At 66.6% G+C, this 17440-nt stretch overlaps 2 protein-coding genes across 4 annotated transcripts in view; one reads left to right on the top strand and one right to left on the bottom strand.

Moving 5' to 3' along the window:
- The window catches only part of CACNA1H (calcium voltage-gated channel subunit alpha1 H), a 26618-nt gene extending 12660 nt beyond the window's left edge, over nt 1–13958 (top strand). The window contains exons 15-33 of one of the 3 annotated variants that reach the window (XM_030798294.1): nt 798–1178; nt 1785–1885; nt 2121–2244; nt 2334–2402; nt 2536–2720; nt 2929–3055; nt 3234–3359; nt 3469–3558; nt 3714–3906; nt 4276–4293; nt 5545–5696; nt 6781–6890; nt 7050–7183; nt 7323–7393; nt 8741–8819; nt 9777–9898; nt 10067–10511; nt 10890–11050; nt 12180–13958. In XM_030798294.1, coding sequence (XP_030654154.1) covers nt 798–1178; nt 1785–1885; nt 2121–2244; nt 2334–2402; nt 2536–2720; nt 2929–3055; nt 3234–3359; nt 3469–3558; nt 3714–3906; nt 4276–4293; nt 5545–5696; nt 6781–6890; nt 7050–7183; nt 7323–7393; nt 8741–8819; nt 9777–9898; nt 10067–10511; nt 10890–11050; nt 12180–13193 — 3702 coding nt within the window. In that variant the 3' untranslated portion in view covers nt 13194–13958. Of the gene's footprint in view, nt 1–797; nt 1179–1784; nt 1886–2120; nt 2245–2333; nt 2403–2535; nt 2721–2928; nt 3056–3233; nt 3360–3468; nt 3559–3713; nt 3940–4275; nt 4294–5544; nt 5697–6780; nt 6891–7049; nt 7184–7322; nt 7394–8740; nt 8820–9776; nt 9899–10066; nt 10512–10889; nt 11051–12179 lie in introns of all 3 variants that reach the window. The other 2 variants (XM_030798295.1, XM_030798292.1) reach the window with 2 other exon arrangements.
- Nucleotides 13848–17440, bottom strand: LOC100582961 (tryptase gamma). Its single transcript, XM_030798296.1, has 6 exons — nt 17385–17440; nt 16787–16813; nt 15604–15775; nt 14837–15102; nt 14382–14527; nt 13848–14283 (listed from the first exon to the last, which is right to left on the bottom strand). The coding sequence occupies exons 1-6, from the start codon at nt 17428–17430 to the stop codon at nt 13948–13950; spliced, it is 993 nt and encodes a 330-aa protein (XP_030654156.1). The 5' UTR covers nt 17431–17440; the 3' UTR covers nt 13848–13947.

The raw sequence follows: 17440 nt of genomic DNA, 5'->3' as shown, positions 1-17440 counted from the left end.
GCCCCAGCCCTCAGGCCCCTTCAGGTTTTCCGTGCCTGGCTTCTTACGGCCTTCCCCAAAGATGAGTGAGGGTCCCACCCCCGACACCCATAAAGTCCCAGCCCTGTGCAGAGACTGAGAAAGTGTGTTGTGGTTTCTGCAAGTGGAAGCTGGGGCTGCTGTTCCGCGCGTTCCAGCGTGAAGGTGCAGACACGGAAGCTCTGTGTGCCGGACAGTCTAGCAGCGTACGCAGCGCACAGCACAGAAAGACTGAAGCAAGCCAGGGCAGAAGCGTGCCCGGCAAACAGACGGCAGGCCAGGCGGGGGGTTCCGCTGCCATGAGAAGGAGCCTGATTCCCTTTACAGCCAGGGCATCTCTCTGGGTCCAGGGGGACTGGAGGGGAGCAGTTTTGAAACGAACTCCAGGCAGTACTGCCCACAACAGACGTGGAGCACGGGGGTGAGCCAGATGCCCTAGCAGGGGAGGAAGCGGGGCGGATGTGAGGCGCAGCCACAGGCCCAGTGGGCTCCTGGGGACGCTGGGGCCACCTGCACTTTGGTCCTGGCCTGGTTCTGGCCCCTGACCCGGCAGAGCCCAGGGCATCACCCCCGCGAGGCGGACACGCTGACCATCCTGAGCTACGCCACGGCTGGCTCAGTGTCCCCCTAAAATCACAGCCTCCGCCGTGCCTCCCTGGCAGGGCTGTCTGTGCGTTAAATGATCCACGTGTGGCTTGCACACAGTAGGTGCTCCATAAATGCCAGCGGTTGGTGTTAATAGTGATGCCGCCAGGTCGCTGACTCCCGCCACCCCCCAGGCCAGCCTCCGAAGTTCTCCCTGCGCCCCCTGGGGCCCCAATGGCGCCTGGAGCAGCCGGCGCTCCAGCTGGAGCAGCCTGGGCCGTGCCCCCAGCCTCAAGCGCCGCAGCCAGCGCGGGGAACGCGAGTCTCTGCTGTCTGGCGAGGGCAAGGGCAGCACCGATGACGAAGCTGAGGATGGCAGGGCCACGCCCGGGCCCCGTGCCACCCCACTGCGGCGGGCCGAGTCCCTGGACCCACGGCCCCTGCGGCCGGCCGCCCTCCCACCTACCAAGTGCCGCGACCGCAACGGGCAAATGGTGGCCCTGCCCAGCGAGTTCTTCCTGCGCATCGACAGCCACCGTGAGGATGTGGCCGAGCTTGACGACGACGTGGAGGATGTGAGTGCGTGGCCCTGGGCCCACAGCCGTCGCCTGCCTCCGTCCGGGGCAGGTTCCCTGAAGTGGGATTTGAGATGGGATTCAGGGCGTGTTGTTGACTGAGGAGATTCAGAAGGGGAGAGAAGCAGGCCTGGCCAGGGAGGAATCCAGCAGCGTTCAGGGATTCAGCCACAGATGATCCCAGAGTCCCCCCACTGCCGTCTAGGGGCTGTGAGCTAAATGCTCCACGGACGCCTGCATACAGGGGCTGGGCTCTGCACCGTGGGTCAGCCACTGGCCGAGAGCTGCTGCCGAGGCAGGGCCAGGCATCCGCCAGACTCTCAGGCTCCCGTGGGTCAAGGACCACTCCCAGAGCCGGGGACCTAAGAGCACCCACTCACCTGGCCCCATGGACTCCAGCACGGGTCACTGCTGTCACCAGGGTAGGGAAGGGGGAGGCTCCACGGTATGGGCCCCAGAGGCCAGAAAGCCAGAGCCCAAAGGCCAGCAGGTGAGGGGTGAGGATGGAGAAGGCTGAGAAGGTGCTGGGAGGGGTGGCCGAGCTGAGCGCTGAGGGGCCGGGCAGGCAGGCACAGGGCTCTGAGACCCCACCTCCTCATCCCCCAGAGCTGCTGCCTCCGCCTACATAAAGTGCTGGAGCCCTACAAACCCCAGTGGTGCCGCAGCCGCGAGGCCTGGGCCCTCTACCTCTTCTCCCCACAGAACCGGTGAGGCGGCCCCGGTCGGGAGGCTGCATGGCTAGTTCCACCCCGCGGGACCCCCGCCCCCAGGTCCCCACTGGGTGGGGCTGGCACATGGTGGATATTTCCGAGTGGGCACCCCTTCTCACACCGCAGGGACCGGGGCGGAAGTGGAGGCCTGGCCAGGGCTGTCCTACGACCCCCATCCACTCTGCTGTCCATGCCACCCAGCCCCACCTCTCACCCGCTCCGGCCCACCCAGGTTCCGCGTCTCCTGCCAGAAGATCATCACGCACAAGATGTTTGATCATGTGGTCCTCGTCTTCATCTTCCTCAACTGCGTCACCATCGCCCTGGAGAGGCCTGACATTGAACCCGGCAGCACCGTAAGTCAGCCAACCCCATCATCCTGGGCCACCACGACCCCCAGGGAGGGGTGGAGTGGACACAGCCCCCCACCGTCCTCTCCCGGCAGGAGCGGGTCTTCCTCAGCGTCTCCAATTACATCTTCACGGCCATCTTCGTGGTGGAGATGATGGTGAAGGTACCGCGGGGCCCGGGGACTGCCCTCGTTCCCAGGTCCCCTTTCTGCCCTCATCCCCACCCAGCGGCGTGCCAGCTCCCCAGCCCCCCCCCCCCCGCCTGAGCCTGAGCTCAGTGCCATCGGCCCTCCGCAGGTGGTGGCCCTGGGGCTGCTGTCCGGCGAGCACGCCTACCTGCAGAGCAGCTGGAACCTACTGGATGGGCTGCTGGTGCTGGTGTCCCTGGTGGACATCGTCGTGGCCATGGCCTCGGCTGGGGGCGCCAAGATCCTGGGCGTTCTGCGCGTGCTGCGTCTGCTGCGGACCCTGCGGCCTCTGAGGTGGGGGGGCAGGGGCACCCGTGGGCTCCCGGGGCAACCTGGAAGCACAGTCCCCTGACGCCACTGCCCATTACTCCTCTTGCAGTCCTGCCTGACGCCACTGCCCATTACTCTCGCAGTCCTGGGATGTCCGCAGGCCGCTCACTCGGCCCCACCTTGGGACCCTTCTGCCATAGATGACCGTGGTGTATCCTTCCCTCTCCTCCAGGGTCATCAGCCGGGCCCCGGGCCTCAAGCTGGTGGTGGAGACGCTGATATCATCACTCAGGCCCATCGGGAACATCGTCCTCATCTGCTGCGCCTTCTTCATCATTTTTGGCATCTTGGGTGTACAGGTGTGTGGCCCCCACGAGCTCAGGGTTCTGCCCCGTCTGCCTTCCCAGTGTGGCTCCCAGTAGCGCCACTGCGGCGGGGGGAGGGACAGCTTGGGCCTCACTCGCACCCCAGGAAGTCCGGTGTGGGGTGGGGCACGGGCCAGGCCCTCCGTCCGCGGTGACCGCCGCACCCCGTCAGCTCTTCAAAGGGAAGTTCTACTACTGCGAGGGCACCGACATCAGGAACATCTCCACCAAGGCACAGTGCCGAGCCGCCCACTACCGCTGGGTACGGCGCAAGTACAACTTCGACAACCTGGGCCAGGTGGGCCAGGCGGCCGGGCGGGAGTCGGGGGTCTCCAGGACCCCCTGGAGCAAGAGGGCCAGCGACCCCAGCTCCAGCCCTCGTCAGTGACCCTGGCTCTGGCCCTCAGGCCCTGATGTCGCTGTTCGTGCTGTCATCCAAGGACGGCTGGGTGAACATCATGTACGACGGGCTGGACGCCGTGGGCGTCGACCAGCAGGTGCACACAGGCGGGTGGCAGTCCCCGGGGTCGCGCTGGGTCACCTCAGGGTCTCCCCCGAGCGGCCGTCTTGGCCTCTGGGGACTCGTGGGGCCGTCCTGGGTAGGACACCTGGCGGGGCAGGTGGGCGGGGACCCACCGCCTCTGTGCCGCAGCCTGTGCAGAACCACAACCCCTGGATGCTGCTGTACTTCATCTCCTTCCTGCTCATCGTCAGCTTCTTCGTGCTCAACATGTTCGTGGGCGTCGTGGTCGAGAACTTCCACAAGTGCCGGCAGCACCAGGAGGCGGAGGAGGCGCGGCGGCGTGAGGAGAAGCGGCTGCGGCGTCTGGAGAGGAGGCGCAGGAGTAAGGCGCTCCCGGTGGCGGCGGTGGTGGCGGGTCGGTACCTGTGTGCCCACCGGGCCCTCCAGCCCCGCCCGCTCCCGCCCCGGCCTCCCCGAATGGCTCTGCACGCCGCCCGCCTTGCCTGGGCCTGCATGGGGGCCGGGCCTTGGAGGGGCTGGCCCGAGAGGGCCGTGGGGGAGCCACGGCAGGAGAGGAGGAGACACCCCCAACCCCATCCGCAACACCCGAGGGGCAGGTTCCCCACCGAGTCCTCGCTCCACGAGGAGCCAGCGCAGCCCCCGAGACATGGGGGCTGAGGGAGAGCAGGGAGGGCTCCAGGCCCGAGTGCCCCACGCCCTCGGCCCTCAGACCGTCTCCTTGTCTTTCCAGGCACTTTCCCCAGCCCAGGTACCGGCCCTGCCCCGCATGCCTCAGGCCCCGCTTCTGCGGCCGCTGCTCGGGGAAGGGCGGGCATCCCAGGCCTGCCGGGGTCCTCCACAGGGCGGGCACAGGCAGCCGGAGGTGCTGGGCGTGTGGCGTGGGGAGGGGCTGCGCTCGCCCGCTGTTGTCCGGGCTGCTGTGTGCGTGCACGCATGCGGCTCTGGCCGGCTCGCAGTCTGTCTGCATCTCTGCCGTGCGTCAGGACACCCAGAGCAACAAGGGGCCGCCCACACCCCTGCAGGCTTGTGGCTGTCCTGTGTCCTTGTTGGTCCAGCCTGACTGGCCGCTGGCCCCCTCTGGCTGCCCAGGCTGCGATGAGCGCTTCAGTGACTGCATGCCAGCCCGCAGAGCATGAGGGTTGGGCGGGGGGTGGATCCTGCTCTTCCAGGCCCTGGGCCAGCAGTCCCCACCCTTGTGTGGTTCTGTGGCCGAAGCAGGTCGTGGGGTGTGGTGGCAGCTCACGCCTTCACCCGCGGGAGCTCCTCCCTGTGCGTGGAGGGGCCCTGGAGGCCGAGCATTCAGTGCACACCTGCCTGGGGGACACACGCAGATCTCGGGCACCGACTTCAGATGGTCTGGAGTCCAGCAGACCCTAGACCACAGCCCATGGCCGCTTGGAGGATGGGGGGGGAGGGACTTGGGCTGGTGGCCAGAGGGCAGGTTACACTCTCGTCTCTGCTCCAGTGAGGCCTTGTGGGCCCAGACCCAGAGATGGAGTGGGGCTGCCCTGCCCAGCCCAGCCCTTCATCAGTGTCTCAGCCTGAGGCCAGACCAGGAGTAGGCCACAGAGGCCCAGCCACGTGCTGCGCCAACCTGGGAGCTCCAGGAGGGCGGGGGCTGCCAGGCACCCAGTTGGGATATGGGGGAGCCGTCTCAGCTTTGTACCCACTCCTGGGGGCTGCCTGGGACGCAGCCGCGTTGCTGAGGAGGTTAGTCAGTTGCCTGCCCCAAAGGCCTGCTCCAGCCCAGGCCTCCTGGCCTAGCCAGCTCCCCAGGGAGCTGCATCTCACCTAGAACAGGGTCCCTTCCCTGAGAGAGTCCCCCTTCTCCAGTCTTACGTGAGCCCTGCCATGAGGCAGGGCCAGCCCCATCTTCACATGAGCCGTGGGCCCCCACTTCTACCCTACACTCGGCCACCTAGGAGGAGAATGGGGTCTGCAGGAGTGAGAAGCGCCGGGCAACCCTCCCGCCCAGCGCTCATGGCCGCCCTCCCCGCAGAGGCCCAGCGCCGGCCCTACTATGCCGACTACTCGCCCACCCGCCGCTCCATTCACTCGCTGTGCACCAGCCACTATCTGGACCTCTTCATCACCTTCATTATCTGCGTCAACGTCATCACCATGTCCATAGAGCACTATAACCAACCCAAGGTGGGTGTGAGAGCCGCAAGGGGCCCGGGGGTTGGGGCACCCCCAGTGGGGCAGCCAACACAGAGGGTGCAACCCCGGACTGGCGCTCCGCTGAGCCCTCGCTGGCGTTTGCGTGGGAGATGTGGGGTTTTGTGTGAACACAGGTCTTTCGTTTAACATTGATTGAAACTCCCCTCCCCTTGTCCTTTGGGCCCCTCCCCAGCCTGGCCGTGACTGTCCCACTGGTGAGGAGGGGCTGGCGGGACGTGACTGTCCCACCCGTGAGGAGGGGCTGCCAGGCCGTGAGCGTCTGACCCATGGGGAGGGGCTGGCAGGCCGTGAGCGTCCCATCCGAGGAGGCTGGAGACAGGCAGGCCTGAGGTGGAGTTTTCCTTTACTCGGGTTCCCCTGCAGCCCCTTCCTTTCCTCAGTGGAAGGACGTCGTCCTCCCAGCCTTCCAGAGGAAGGAGGTAGCCTCTGGGTAGCAGTAAGCCTTTGAGGCTGAACAGACTCAGCTCTGTGGAAAGCGTTTTTTTGTGGAGCCGAGGATGGATGTGGCCAGAGGCCAAGAGCCTGGGCTGGAAGGGGCAGGGTCTTCCCTCCCCGGAGGTTCGTCCTCAGAGGGTGGGGTGCTCCCAGGTCCATCTGGGCAGCGCCTCCCAGCCCAGCGCGGACTGCATACTGTCGGTGCTCAGAGTTGGGCCCTGTGCGCCCATGTCCCCATGTCCCCGAGGTGCTCAGGTCAGTAGAGGACGGGGTGGGAGGTCAGGACACTGCCATCGGGGGGCACAGACGGCTGCAGGGTGTGAAATGAGCTGGCGACTCAGGGTGGCTTCCCGGAGACAGTGGCGTTCAGCTGGGCTTGTGGGTGCTGGGAGGGTACCTTTCACCCATTCACCTGATCAGACACTTACGGGGCACTTCCTGTATGCTGGGCTGGAGGTGGGCCGAAGAGGCTCCCGGTGCCCAGGGAGGAGCTAACTGAGCTGACCTGGGAGCCTCCAGGGCCGGCCAGCGGGGGCCCTCACGGGCGTGCAGAGTGGGAGCCGGGGGGAAGAGGGGTGGCCCCAGCCCCACCTCAGCCAGCCCGACCCTCCCCCTCCAGTCGCTGGACGAGGCCCTCAAGTACTGCAACTACGTGTTCACCATCGTGTTTGTCTTCGAGGCTGCACTGAAGCTGGTGGCATTTGGGTTCCGTCGGTTCTTCAAGGACAGGTGTGTGTGGCAGGGCCGTCTTGGGTTCTGGGGGCCCCTCGGGGCTCTAGGGGCTGGGGCAGGTGAGGCCGCAGGCTTTTCCACGGGGGTCTGCAGAAGGGATGCTGCTGAGCCGAGGCGGAGACCCCAGACGCGTGCGCTGAGCCTGCGGCCACACAGGTGGAACCAGCTGGACCTGGCCATCGTGCTGCTGTCACTCATGGGCATCACGCTGGAGGAGATAGAGATGAGCGCTGCGCTGCCCATCAACCCCACCATCATCCGTATCATGCGCGTGCTCCGCATCGCCCGTGGTAGGTGCCCGCCAGGTGCCCTCTGCGGGTGGAGGGTGGGGGCTCGGCCTTGGGTGGGAGTGAGGGGCAGGGGCGGCAGGGTCCCCGCGCAGCAGAGAGGGTCCGCCCAGCCCTGCTGACGCTCAGCTCCCGGCCCTAGTGCTGAAGCTGCTGAAGATGGCCACGGGCATGCGCGCCCTGCTGGACACTGTGGTGCAAGCCCTGCCTCAGGTAGGTGGAGCCCGCACCAGCCTCAGCTCAGGCCCCCAAAAGACGGGGTTGCAGGGAGCACCTCACTGTCCCCCTCTCTCCCTCACTTGTCTCTCTGGTCCCTCGGTTGTGCGGCGGCTGAAGCTGTGTCCCTGCTGTGTGCAGTGCGTGGCTTGGCTGGGCTGGCAGAGGTGGATCCAGCCGCTGCCCTCTGGCCTCAGTCCTCTGGGCAAGACTCATAACCGGGGCCACCTCCCCGGTGCACTTCAGAGGCAGGGGCCGTGGAGAGCCGGAGGCATCCAGGCAGAGGGCGGCAGGTGGCCAAGGTGGGTGTGTGTGGGCACAGGACTACGCCCAGGATGCAGGCGTCGGCCGCAGGCCCGGGACCCCTCGGAGCCCACACGAGCCCAGCCTCCCTGCTTCCTGTGCCCCTGGCCCCTGCCCAGATCCTTTCTGGCCTCCAAAGCGAAGAGACCCAACGCGTTGTCCCGTCCGTACCTCTAGTCCACCTATCCGACCCCGTGTGGCCGTCCATCCACCAGCCCAGCCATGTATGTTCCCAGCCACCCCCCACCCCCACCCCCACGGCTGCCTGTGCACCCGGCACCTCCTCCTGTTCCCACCCATTTCCCGTCCCTGCGCCATCTGTCACTTGCCCCCTGCCTGTCTTCTGCCTCCCACCTCAGCTGTCCCCACTCACCCTGTCCTCAGTGGTGTGCCTAGCTTCGTCCGAGTAACACTCCCGAGGGCCCCGTACCGCTCCACCAGGTGCTCAGCTGTGCAGGGGAGGAGCGTGGAGTAGGGCAGGCCTGGCCAGCCTTGGAGGGTGCGCCGCCCGGCGGGGCGGTGTGTGCAAATGATGGGGCAGGTGGGGTGGCTCACGAGAGAGCTGTGGCAGGGGAGGGGTGAGGCCCAGATCCACCTGCCGGACTCCTCAGTCAGCTGCGTGCTGGCCTGGGCCCCACCATGGGGTTTCTGAGGTAGCTGCTGACCAGGGCGGGCCAGAGCCCCCAGGGAGACCATGCTAGGCCTTGGGGAACCTGCTGGGCAGAGAGAGTGGAGTGGGCTCTGGGCCAGAGGCTGATGCGCAGGGGCAGGGCGGAGGAAGAGAGAAGCCAGTGCGGGCCAGCACGGAGGGGTGGGCTCTGTCTACCTGGTGAGGTCATGGAGCCCCGAGAGGGGCATGGGGCTGAGGAACAGGGGTCCCCGCCCAACTCTGGGAACTTGCTTCCACTTGGCTCGGGCCGGGAGCGCCTGGGAGAGGGTGGGCAGGTGGGGCCTGGTGGCCGAGGCGCCGAGCGCCCTGCAGGGTGGGCTGCGGCCTCCCTGCCCGCCCGTCTGACCCGGCTCTGCTTCTCTCCTTTGTAGGTGGGGAACCTGGGCCTTCTTTTCATGCTCCTGTTTTTTATCTATGCTGCGCTGGGAGTGGAGCTGTTCGGGAGGCTGGGTGAGTGGCCCCTGCGCCCTCCTCCTGGCACACACGGGGTCCTGACAGGTGCCCCTGTGCCCATCCACTCACACGCAGGCACATGCTTGCAAATAGCGTGGGGCCTCATCGGGGCCACACGCCTCCTGGGCGTCCTCACCCGGCCCTGCTTCCAGAGCCTTTTCTGCACGAGGCCGAGTCTCGTGTCGATGCAGAGGCATGTGCCCAGGTTTGTGACACGTGTGCAGACGTGCACACGGGAACACAGACACAGGGATGCCTGCCACACATGAGGGGAAGCAAGTACACCTGGAGACGTGCACACACAAACATCTGGAAACACGCCATCCCCAGCGCCACGTGGTTCCAGGAGACAAATGCTGGCTGTGTCCCCTCACCTGGTGGCTGTAGCTTCCTGAGGCCCCTACCCGGGCCTCAGCCTCAGCCCAGGCTGGGCGGGGCAGGTGGGGACCCTCCTTAGATGGCCCAGGCTGGGCGGGGCAGGTGGGGACCCTCGTTAGACGGGCCAGCCGTGCCCCTGCCGGGTTCCACTTCAGACAGCCCAGTCCCTGCAGGGTCCCTCCCCCGGGCCTGTGCTGATGGTGGGTGTGACATTGCCACAGTCCAGTGTCTGTCCACTGGGTAAGCTTGATTCCGGTCAGCCGGCGCCTACCTATCCCTCCCCACGCACAATCACAGACACAGACAACAATTATTCTTCTGGGGCCTGGGGTCGCAGCCGCCAGGCCCGATGAGCCCCAGCCAAGGTGCGGCAGCAGAGGCCTCAGCCCAGGGGCTCCGGCCTCACACCCAGGGTCAGCCTCTGCCAGGCAGGTCGAACTGCCACGGCCTCGTCATCTACATTCTCCGGGCTGACCCTGCCTCTGGGCTCCCCAGGGGGCATGTGGAGGCTGGGTGCGTGTCCCGCCTCCACCCGGAGCAGGCGCGGCTGACCGGGCGGGGTCCCCCTCCCCGCAGAGTGCAGCGAAGAGAACCCGTGCGAGGGCCTGAGCAGGCACGCCACCTTCAGCAACTTCGGCATGGCCTTCCTCACGCTGTTCCGCGTGTCCACGGGGGACAACTGGAACGGGATCATGAAGGTACCGCCACGGCCATGTCCCTGACGCCTGGCAGCCCCCGCGGTTTTTCAGGCTCTCCCAGGACTGGGTCGGCTCCGTCCTTGCCGGGCAGGGGGAAGGGGACGGCACTCCCAGGGCGGCGCCCGTGGGTGGGTGTGGACCCCGGCCCGCAGCTGCCCCCCACCGCAGGACACGCTGCGCGAGTGCACCCGTGAGGACAAGCACTGCCTGAGCTACCTGCCGGCCCTGTCGCCCGTCTACTTCGTGACCTTCGTGCTGGTGGCCCAGTTCGTGCTGGTGAACGTGGTGGTGGCCGTGCTCATGAAGCACCTGGAGGAGAGCAACAAGGAGGCACGCGAGGACGCGGAGCTGGATGCCGAGATCGAGCTGGAGATGGCGCAGGGCCCCGGGGGGGCACGCCGGGTGGACGCGGACAGACCTCCCTCGCCCCAGGAGAGTCCAGGCGCCAGGGACGCCCCAAACCTCCTGGTCGCACGCAAGGTGTCCGTGTCCAGGATGCTCTCGCTGCCCAACGACAGCTACATGTTCAGGCCCGTGGTGCCTGCCTCGGCGCCCCACCCCCGCCCGCTGCAGGAGGTGGAGATGGAGACCTATGGGGCCGGCACCCCCTTGGGTATGGCAGCTGGTGGGGCCAGTGGGAAGACGTGGGCTGGGTGGGAAGCAGGACACGGCAGTGGGAGGGAGGATAGCTGGACAGGGAGGAAGATGGGGGCAGGTGGGATGGAGGATGGGTCAGACCAGAGTGGGGCAGGAGGGAGGATGGGCGGGAAGGAGGATGGGGGCAGGCAGGAGGGACGGTGGAGGCCAGATCAGGGAGGCCGGGTGTGGGCAGATGAGGGGAGGACTGGGGTGGGCGGGTGAGGGGAGGACGGGTCAGGCTGGGGCTGGCCAGGAAGGAGGATGGTGGCGGGTTGGGGGAGGACGGGAGTGGGTGGCAGCTGGGCAGGAAGGCAGGGGCAGAGCTGCCAGCTTAGATTTTTCCCTGCCCCAGGCTCCGTTGCCTCTGTGCACTCGCCGCCCGAGGAGTCCTGTGCCTCCCTCCAGATCCCATTGGCTGTGTCATCCCCAGCCAGGAGCAGCGAGCCCCTCCACGCCCTGTCCCCTCGGGGCACAGCCCGCTCCCCCAGCCTCAGCCGGCTGCTCTGCAGACAGGTAGGAGAAGCCGTTGCCTGCAGCGGAGGCTGGCGGGGGTGTGGGGCTTGCAGGGATGCCTTGTCTCATCTGAAGGACCAGCAGACGAGGACAAGGCAGGAGGAGCGTGGCACTGGGTCCTTGGGGCTCTGAAGTTTTCTGCTTGCTGCTTGGTGGGTCTCGGAGCGTTGGGCCCAGGTGGGTCTTCAGGCCTGTGAACCTGTGGCTACAGAGCTCCTGGCTACGGGGACCTGAGTCTTCTCCTTGGACCCACAGCTTCAGGCCCCATCGTGGGCAGACAGCGGTTTGTCAGCCCCCATGGCGGGTAGACAGCGGTTTCTCAGCCCCCATGGCGGGCACATGGCAGTTTCTCAGGCCCCGTGGTGGGCAGACAGCAGTTTCCCAGGCCCCACGGCGGGCACTTGGCAGTTTCTCAGGCCCCGTGGTGGGCAGACAGCAGTTTCCCAGGCCCCACGGCGGGCACACGGCAGTTTCTCAGGCCTCATGTGGGCAGACGGCAGTTTCTCAGGCCCCACGGTGGGCAGACGGCAGTTTCTCAGGCCCCATGGCGGGCACATGGCAGTTTCTCAGGCCCCACGGCGGGCACACGGCAGTTTCTCAGGCCTCACGTGGGCAGACGGCAGTTTCTCAGTCCCCACATGGGCATGGGTCCCATGGTGGGCAGACAGCGGCTTCTTCGGTCCTGGCTTGTGCTCAGATGTCCCAGCCTTGCCCACCTGCAGCCTCAGCTCCTCTTCCTGCGCCTGCCTCCCTCTTTGCTGCCCAGTACGAGAGCCCGGTACCACACGGGAGCGGTTAGGAGAGCGCCGTCCTGGGGGTGCCCAGCTGGGTTGCTGGTGTCCAGGGGTGGGAGGTGGCCACAGCCTCAGCTCTGTGCCCCTGGGGGCCATGGCACCTCTGCCCACAGAGCAGCGGGTACAGGCTTTCCCCGGGAGCCTCACAGGTCAGGAGTGAGACTAGGACGTCCACGCCATTGGCTTCCAGCCCCATCTCAAGGGTCAGGAGCCACCCAGGGAACCTGCCCACTTTGGCCTCTCCAGGACCTGGATGGTGAGGGGTCTCCGAGCCCTGGCCACTGATAGGGCTCTCCCAGGGCCCTGCCCCTCACTTTGACTCTACGCCCCCACAGGAGGCTGTGCGCACCGATTCCTTGGAAGGGCAGATGGACGGCCCTAGGGACACCCTGGAGCTTGCGGAGCCTGGCGAGAAAACCCCGGTGAGGCCGGTGTCCCAGGGGGGCTCCCTGCAGTCCCCACCACGCTCCCCACAGCCCGCCAGCGTCCGCACCCGGAGGCACACCTTCGGACAGCGCTGCGTCTCCAGCCGGCCGGCGGCCCCAGGCGGAGAGGAGGCTGAGGCCTCGGACCTGGCCGATGAGGAGGTCAGCCACATCACCAGCTCCGCCTGCCCCTGGCAGCCCGCAGCCGAGCCCCACGGCCCCGAAGCCTCTCCGGTGGCCAGCGGGGAGCGGGACCTGCGCAGGCTCTACAGCGTGGACGCTCAGGGCTTCCTGGACAAGCCGGGCCGGGCGGACGAGCAGTGGCGGCCCTCGGCAGAGCTGGGCAGCGGGGAGCCCGGGGAGGCGAAGGCCTGGGGCCCCGAGGCGGAGCCCACTCTGGGTGCGCGCAGGAAGAAGAAGATGAGCCCCCCCTGCATCTCGGTGGAACCCCCCGCGGAGGACGAGGGCTCCGCGCGGCCCCCCGCAGCGGAGGGCAGCAGCACCACACTGAGACGCAGGACCCCGTCCTGTGAGACCACCCCTCACAGGGACTCCCTGGAGCCCACAGAGGGCTCAGGCGCCGGGGGGGACCCTGCAGCCAAGGGGGACCGCTGGGGCCAGGCCTCCTGCCGGGCCGAGCACCTGACCGTCCCCAGCTTTGCCTTCGAGCCGCTGGACCTCGGGGGCCCCAGTGGAGACCCTTTCTTGGACGGCAGCCACAGTGTGACCCCAGAACCCAGAGCTTCCTCTTCAGGGGCCATGGTGCCCCTGGAACCCGCAGAAACGGAGCCTCCCGTGCCCGTCGGTGACGCCCCAGAGAAGAGGCGGGGGCTGTACCTCACAGTCCCCCAGTGTCCTCTGGAGAAACCAGGGTCCCCCTCAGCCACCCCTGCCCCAGGGGGTGGTGCAGATGACCCCGTTTAGCTGGGGGCTTGGTGCCGTACTCGGCTTTGGCACTGGGGTCTGGGGGCCCCGTTGGGGCGGTGGCCCAGGCAGAACCGTGTGTGGACCCTGACGTGGGTCCCATCGTGAGCAGAGAGGCCCGAGGAGGATGACAGCCCAGGCCCTGGTTCTCTGCCCAGCGAAGCGGGAGTAGCTGCCGGGCCCCGCGAGCCTCTGACCGTTCTGGTTCGGGCTTCTCCGAGTTTTGCTGCCAGCCGAGGCTGTGCGGGCGACTGGGTCAGCGTCCCGTCATTAGAGAAGCCGCGTCTGTGGGACGAAGACCAGGCACCCGCCAGTGAGGGGAAAGTACCAGGCTGCGTCCTCTCAGGCCCCGTGTTGTTACAGGACACTCACTGGGGGCCCTGTGCCCTTGGCGGCAGCAGGTGCGGCCACCGCGGCCCAATGTCACCTTCACTCACAGTCTGAGTTCTTGTCCGCCTGTCACGCCCTCACCACCCTCCCCTTCCAGCCACCACCCTTTCCGTTCCGCTCGGGCCTTTCCAGAAGTGTCCTGTGACTCGGAGATGGTGACACATCACTAAGGAGCCGACCCCGTGGAGTAACGCGCCCGGCCCTGGTGCGAATCAGGCCTGCCCTGCATCTGGGGGCGCTGGCCGCGAGATTCCCGTTGACACCTTTGTTTCGTGTGCTTTTAAATTCAGGTTAAATGTTGCAATAATCTGATGCAGGAGACTCAGCTTTTCAAGGGAGGGGGCGGAGCGGAATAAATAGTAACTTATTTAAGAATCGCACTTGGATTCCTGCCGTCAGGGGCGGGGAAGGGAGCGCCATCGCTAGACGGGTGCAGCAGGCACTTGGCCAGCAGGACACCGGAGACTAGCAGAAGGAAGAGGCCGGGGAGGAAGAAGCCAGCCAGGAGGGGGAGCCTGGGGTACCCAGACTCTGAGCCCCCTGAGGCTGTGATGTGGCGGCGGATCCAGTTCACGTAGGCAGGGACACGAGTGTAGACCCCTGGCCTGTTGGGGCGGCCGCAGCCCTCACCCCAGCTCACAATGCCAGCCTGCACCCAGGCGCCGTTCACCTGGCAGACCAGAGGCCCCCCGGAGTCATCCTGAGGGCAGAGAAGGCGAGCATTGGGAGCCGAGAAGATGGGGAGCCCCTCCTGGGCTGCAGCCACCCCCGTCCTCTGTCACGGCCTGGTGGGCTCACCTGGCAGGCATCCCCGGGGCCCCGGGCACACAGCATGTCGGGCTGAAGGATGCTGCCCCTGGGGCTGGGATAGTCCCGGCGGCAGGTCTCTGTGTCCACCACGGAGACTTCCACCTCCTGCAGGCTGTACGGGGGTGGCAGAGGCTCTGGGGTAGGGGGACAGGCTTCAGGGAAGGTTGGGGCACCAGGCCCTGCACTGGGGGGATGGGAGACCTTGCCAGACACAAGTCCCATGCCACCGTGACCCTCGTCACGGCATGTGGGTTGTGATCTGACATTTGGCCGCTGCTCTGGATCCACACGACAGGCTTTGAAAAGGGACGGCCGATGGGGGCGGCCTTGGCCAGGTGTGGAGGCCGCCAGGAGCAGGTGGTGGCATCAGCGTCCCTCAAGCCAGCTCTCTTCCTGCCGCCCTTGCCTTCCTCCACCCCAGTGTCCCCACGGGGGCTCCTCACCTCCCTCCCGCGTGTAGCCCCAGCCGGTCACCCAGCACCGGGTCCCAGGGCAGAAGTCATCCGAGGCCTCCGGGAGGCAGATGGGCAGGATCCGGCTGGAGAGGGTCACGGGGACACTGAGCTGCACCAGGGCGATGTCCCCACTGGACCCTGGCGGTCCTGAAGGGCTGGAGTGCGGGATGATCTGCCTCACGGTGGAGAAGTGGGGAGACAGAGTGATCTCTGGTTCTCCCAGGTGCACCTGGTAGTCGGATGAGTTCAGGGACCTGGTAGGGAAGGTGGGCGGGTGAGAGGGGCCGGCTGCAGAGGCCGGAGGTCAGCGTCGGCCCCGCCCAGACCCCACCCCTGCGGGCATCCGAAGCCCAGCTCTTGCCTCCTGGGTCTGGGACGCAGAAAGCCTGGGCAGTGGCCTCACTGTCCAGGGCCCAAGGGCCATGGCAGCACCTTGGGGTTCCTGCCAGCCCCTGGAAAAGCCGGCAGCACGCCCGAGACCAGCAGGGGCTGGTCAGGAGGCGGATTGCAAGCTCAGCTCCACATGAAGAGACAGGCAGCGGGGAGGGAGGGAGCTGTCCGTCCCTAGAGGTGAGCACAGACCGGCAGAACCTCACAGAGGGTGGGCAGCCAGCCCCTCCCTTTCCACTGGAAGGAAACAAGCTGAGAGTTTCCAAACTTCAGAGTGAGTCTAGACCAAGTGGAGGCCTCTGCACTGGCGCATGCCCCACTGGGGCCTGGACGTTCAGACTGGCCCTGCCCACCCAGACACTCACCCGGAGAAGCAGTGGGCAGCTGTGAGCACCCACTGGGGGCTGAGCAGGGACCCGCCGCACACATGCACCCTCCGCAGGCGGAGGCTGGCCTGCCATGGCCATGTGCCAGCTGGGGCAGCATGGCCCCCCACGATCCGGCCTCCTGCATCCGAAACCTGCGGCCGGCCACACCCTAAGTCGAAGGAGGAAGGGGTGCCTGGTGGGGATCCCAAGAAGCCCACTGCGCTTCCTCCAGGAAGGCTTCCCTCACCACACCTCCCTGCCTTCTTGAGGACTTTGCTCTTCAGCTTCCCTGTCTGCCGGGCTCTCCCCAGAAGCATCGTGGGTGCAGCAGAAATGACAGACACCTCAGGAGCAGTGAGCGCGCCTGGGGCCCAGGTCGCGGTTTCTAAGCGCCACGCTCCACAAACTAATCACGGCTCACAGAGGCAGTGGCAAAGCTACAGAGGGCACCTGGGTGGCTAGAAAGGGGCTCAGAGAACGGTGGAGCCCCCGAGAAGGCCCGGGATGCTGGGGTGACTGCCTGGTGGGCCCCGGGTTTCCGTCAGGAGTGGTGGTGAGGTTCGGAGCTGGATAGAATCGGGGGGGCACACGGCACTGTCCAGGGTGCTCAGGGCCTCTGAAGTGGACGCTTGATAATGTAACTTTATCTTCTGTGAACTTCACCTCAGTAAGTTAAAAAGAAATGAAGAGGAAGAGGAAGTCACGTTGAGACCCACTGGCCACACCTGGGGCCGCCTGAGCTGGATAGTTTTGCTGGCGATGGAGTGTGGCCCCTCGGCTGAATGGAAGGGAAGCTGGGATGTAGACAGACGCAGATATTTACAGATAGGGAGCGGGTCTGGGGTGGGGCACGGGCTGTCCCGCACAGCAAAGCCCCCAGCGGGTTCCCAGGCCACGGTGGGGACGCTGCGGAGGAAGTTCAAGGAGGGCCAGGTTGTTTCATGGCCTCAGAGCATCTCCCAAGGTACAGACTGACTGCAGTGGTGGTGAGGGACACAGCCCTGCAGCACACCCCGGCCAGCCCCCCTCAACCGAGAGATGCGAGCAGAAACCACAGTGACAAACTGTGACCTCCTCGGGCCCCCAATGGGACCCCAGGAAAGGAGAGGGACCCTCCGAGGCCTTCCTGCCAGGCCTTGCCTGCACCCTCCCCAACACCCCACACCTGTCAGAGACGTACCTGGCTGCAAAGCCCTGAGGGACACACCTGTGGGAAAGAGACGGAGGGCCAAGGATGGAGGGGGCTGCCGAGGGGAGGGGTGTGCAGGCTCTAGAGGCCCTTGCCAGACACCTGCCAGGCCTCATGCCGACACTGGGGTGGGGCCTGGCCCTGAGTGGAGAGGCCCGGCCTGGTGAGGCTGGATCAGCCGCTGTCTCACTGGCCCAGGGCTGGGTGGGACAAGCCACAGGCCATAAACAGCAGCTGGAGGCCGGGAGCTTGGCCTCAGGCCTGGGCCTCCTCCCCACCCTCCAGGTCCTGCTCAGGGGAGAAATCACCAGTGTTCCGGGGCCTAGGACTCCCGGCACCCCCAACTCCCACCCGCACCCCCAACTCCTGCACTCCCAACTCCCACCCGCGCCTCCCTCCTGCCTCTGTCCCCAGGCACAGACAGCCGGGCCTCCAGCCAGGGGTGCAGTCTCCAGAGGAGACGGGGCCCCACAGAGTGGGGGCTCAGCATGTTTCTCCCTCTGAGGCCAGCCCCCAGCTTCACCCCCATCAGGGGTCCAGGCAGGAAGCAGATGCCCCCCCATCCCCACACCCAGGCCAGGTCACCCACCGGGCACAGCCAGGAGCAGCAGGAGGGCACAGGCCCCAAGGGCCATGGTGTCTGCC

This window comes from Nomascus leucogenys, chromosome 18, assembly GCF_006542625.1.
Source record: "Nomascus leucogenys isolate Asia chromosome 18, Asia_NLE_v1, whole genome shotgun sequence".
NCBI lineage: Eukaryota > Metazoa > Chordata > Mammalia > Primates > Hylobatidae > Nomascus > Nomascus leucogenys.
The sequence above is the reverse complement of the archived record's forward strand: the minus strand, read 5'-3'. Positions and strand labels throughout refer to the sequence as shown.

What these genes read in the sequence shown, in the direction of transcription:
- LOC100582961 (XM_030798296.1), bottom strand. Translation starts at nt 17,430, where the DNA reads ATGGCCCTTGGGGCCTGTGCCCTCCTGCTGCTCCTGGCTGTGCCCG. An exon ending in GCTGCCCACTGCTTCTCCGG is followed by an intron (nt 15,103 to 15,603) that starts GTGAGTGTCTGG and finishes CTTCCCTACCAG; the next exon opens with GTCCCTGAACTCATCCGACT. An exon ending in GCCCCGGGGATGCCTGCCAG is followed by an intron (nt 14,284 to 14,381) that starts GTGAGCCCACCA and finishes CTCTGCCCTCAG; the next exon opens with GATGACTCCGGGGGGCCTCT.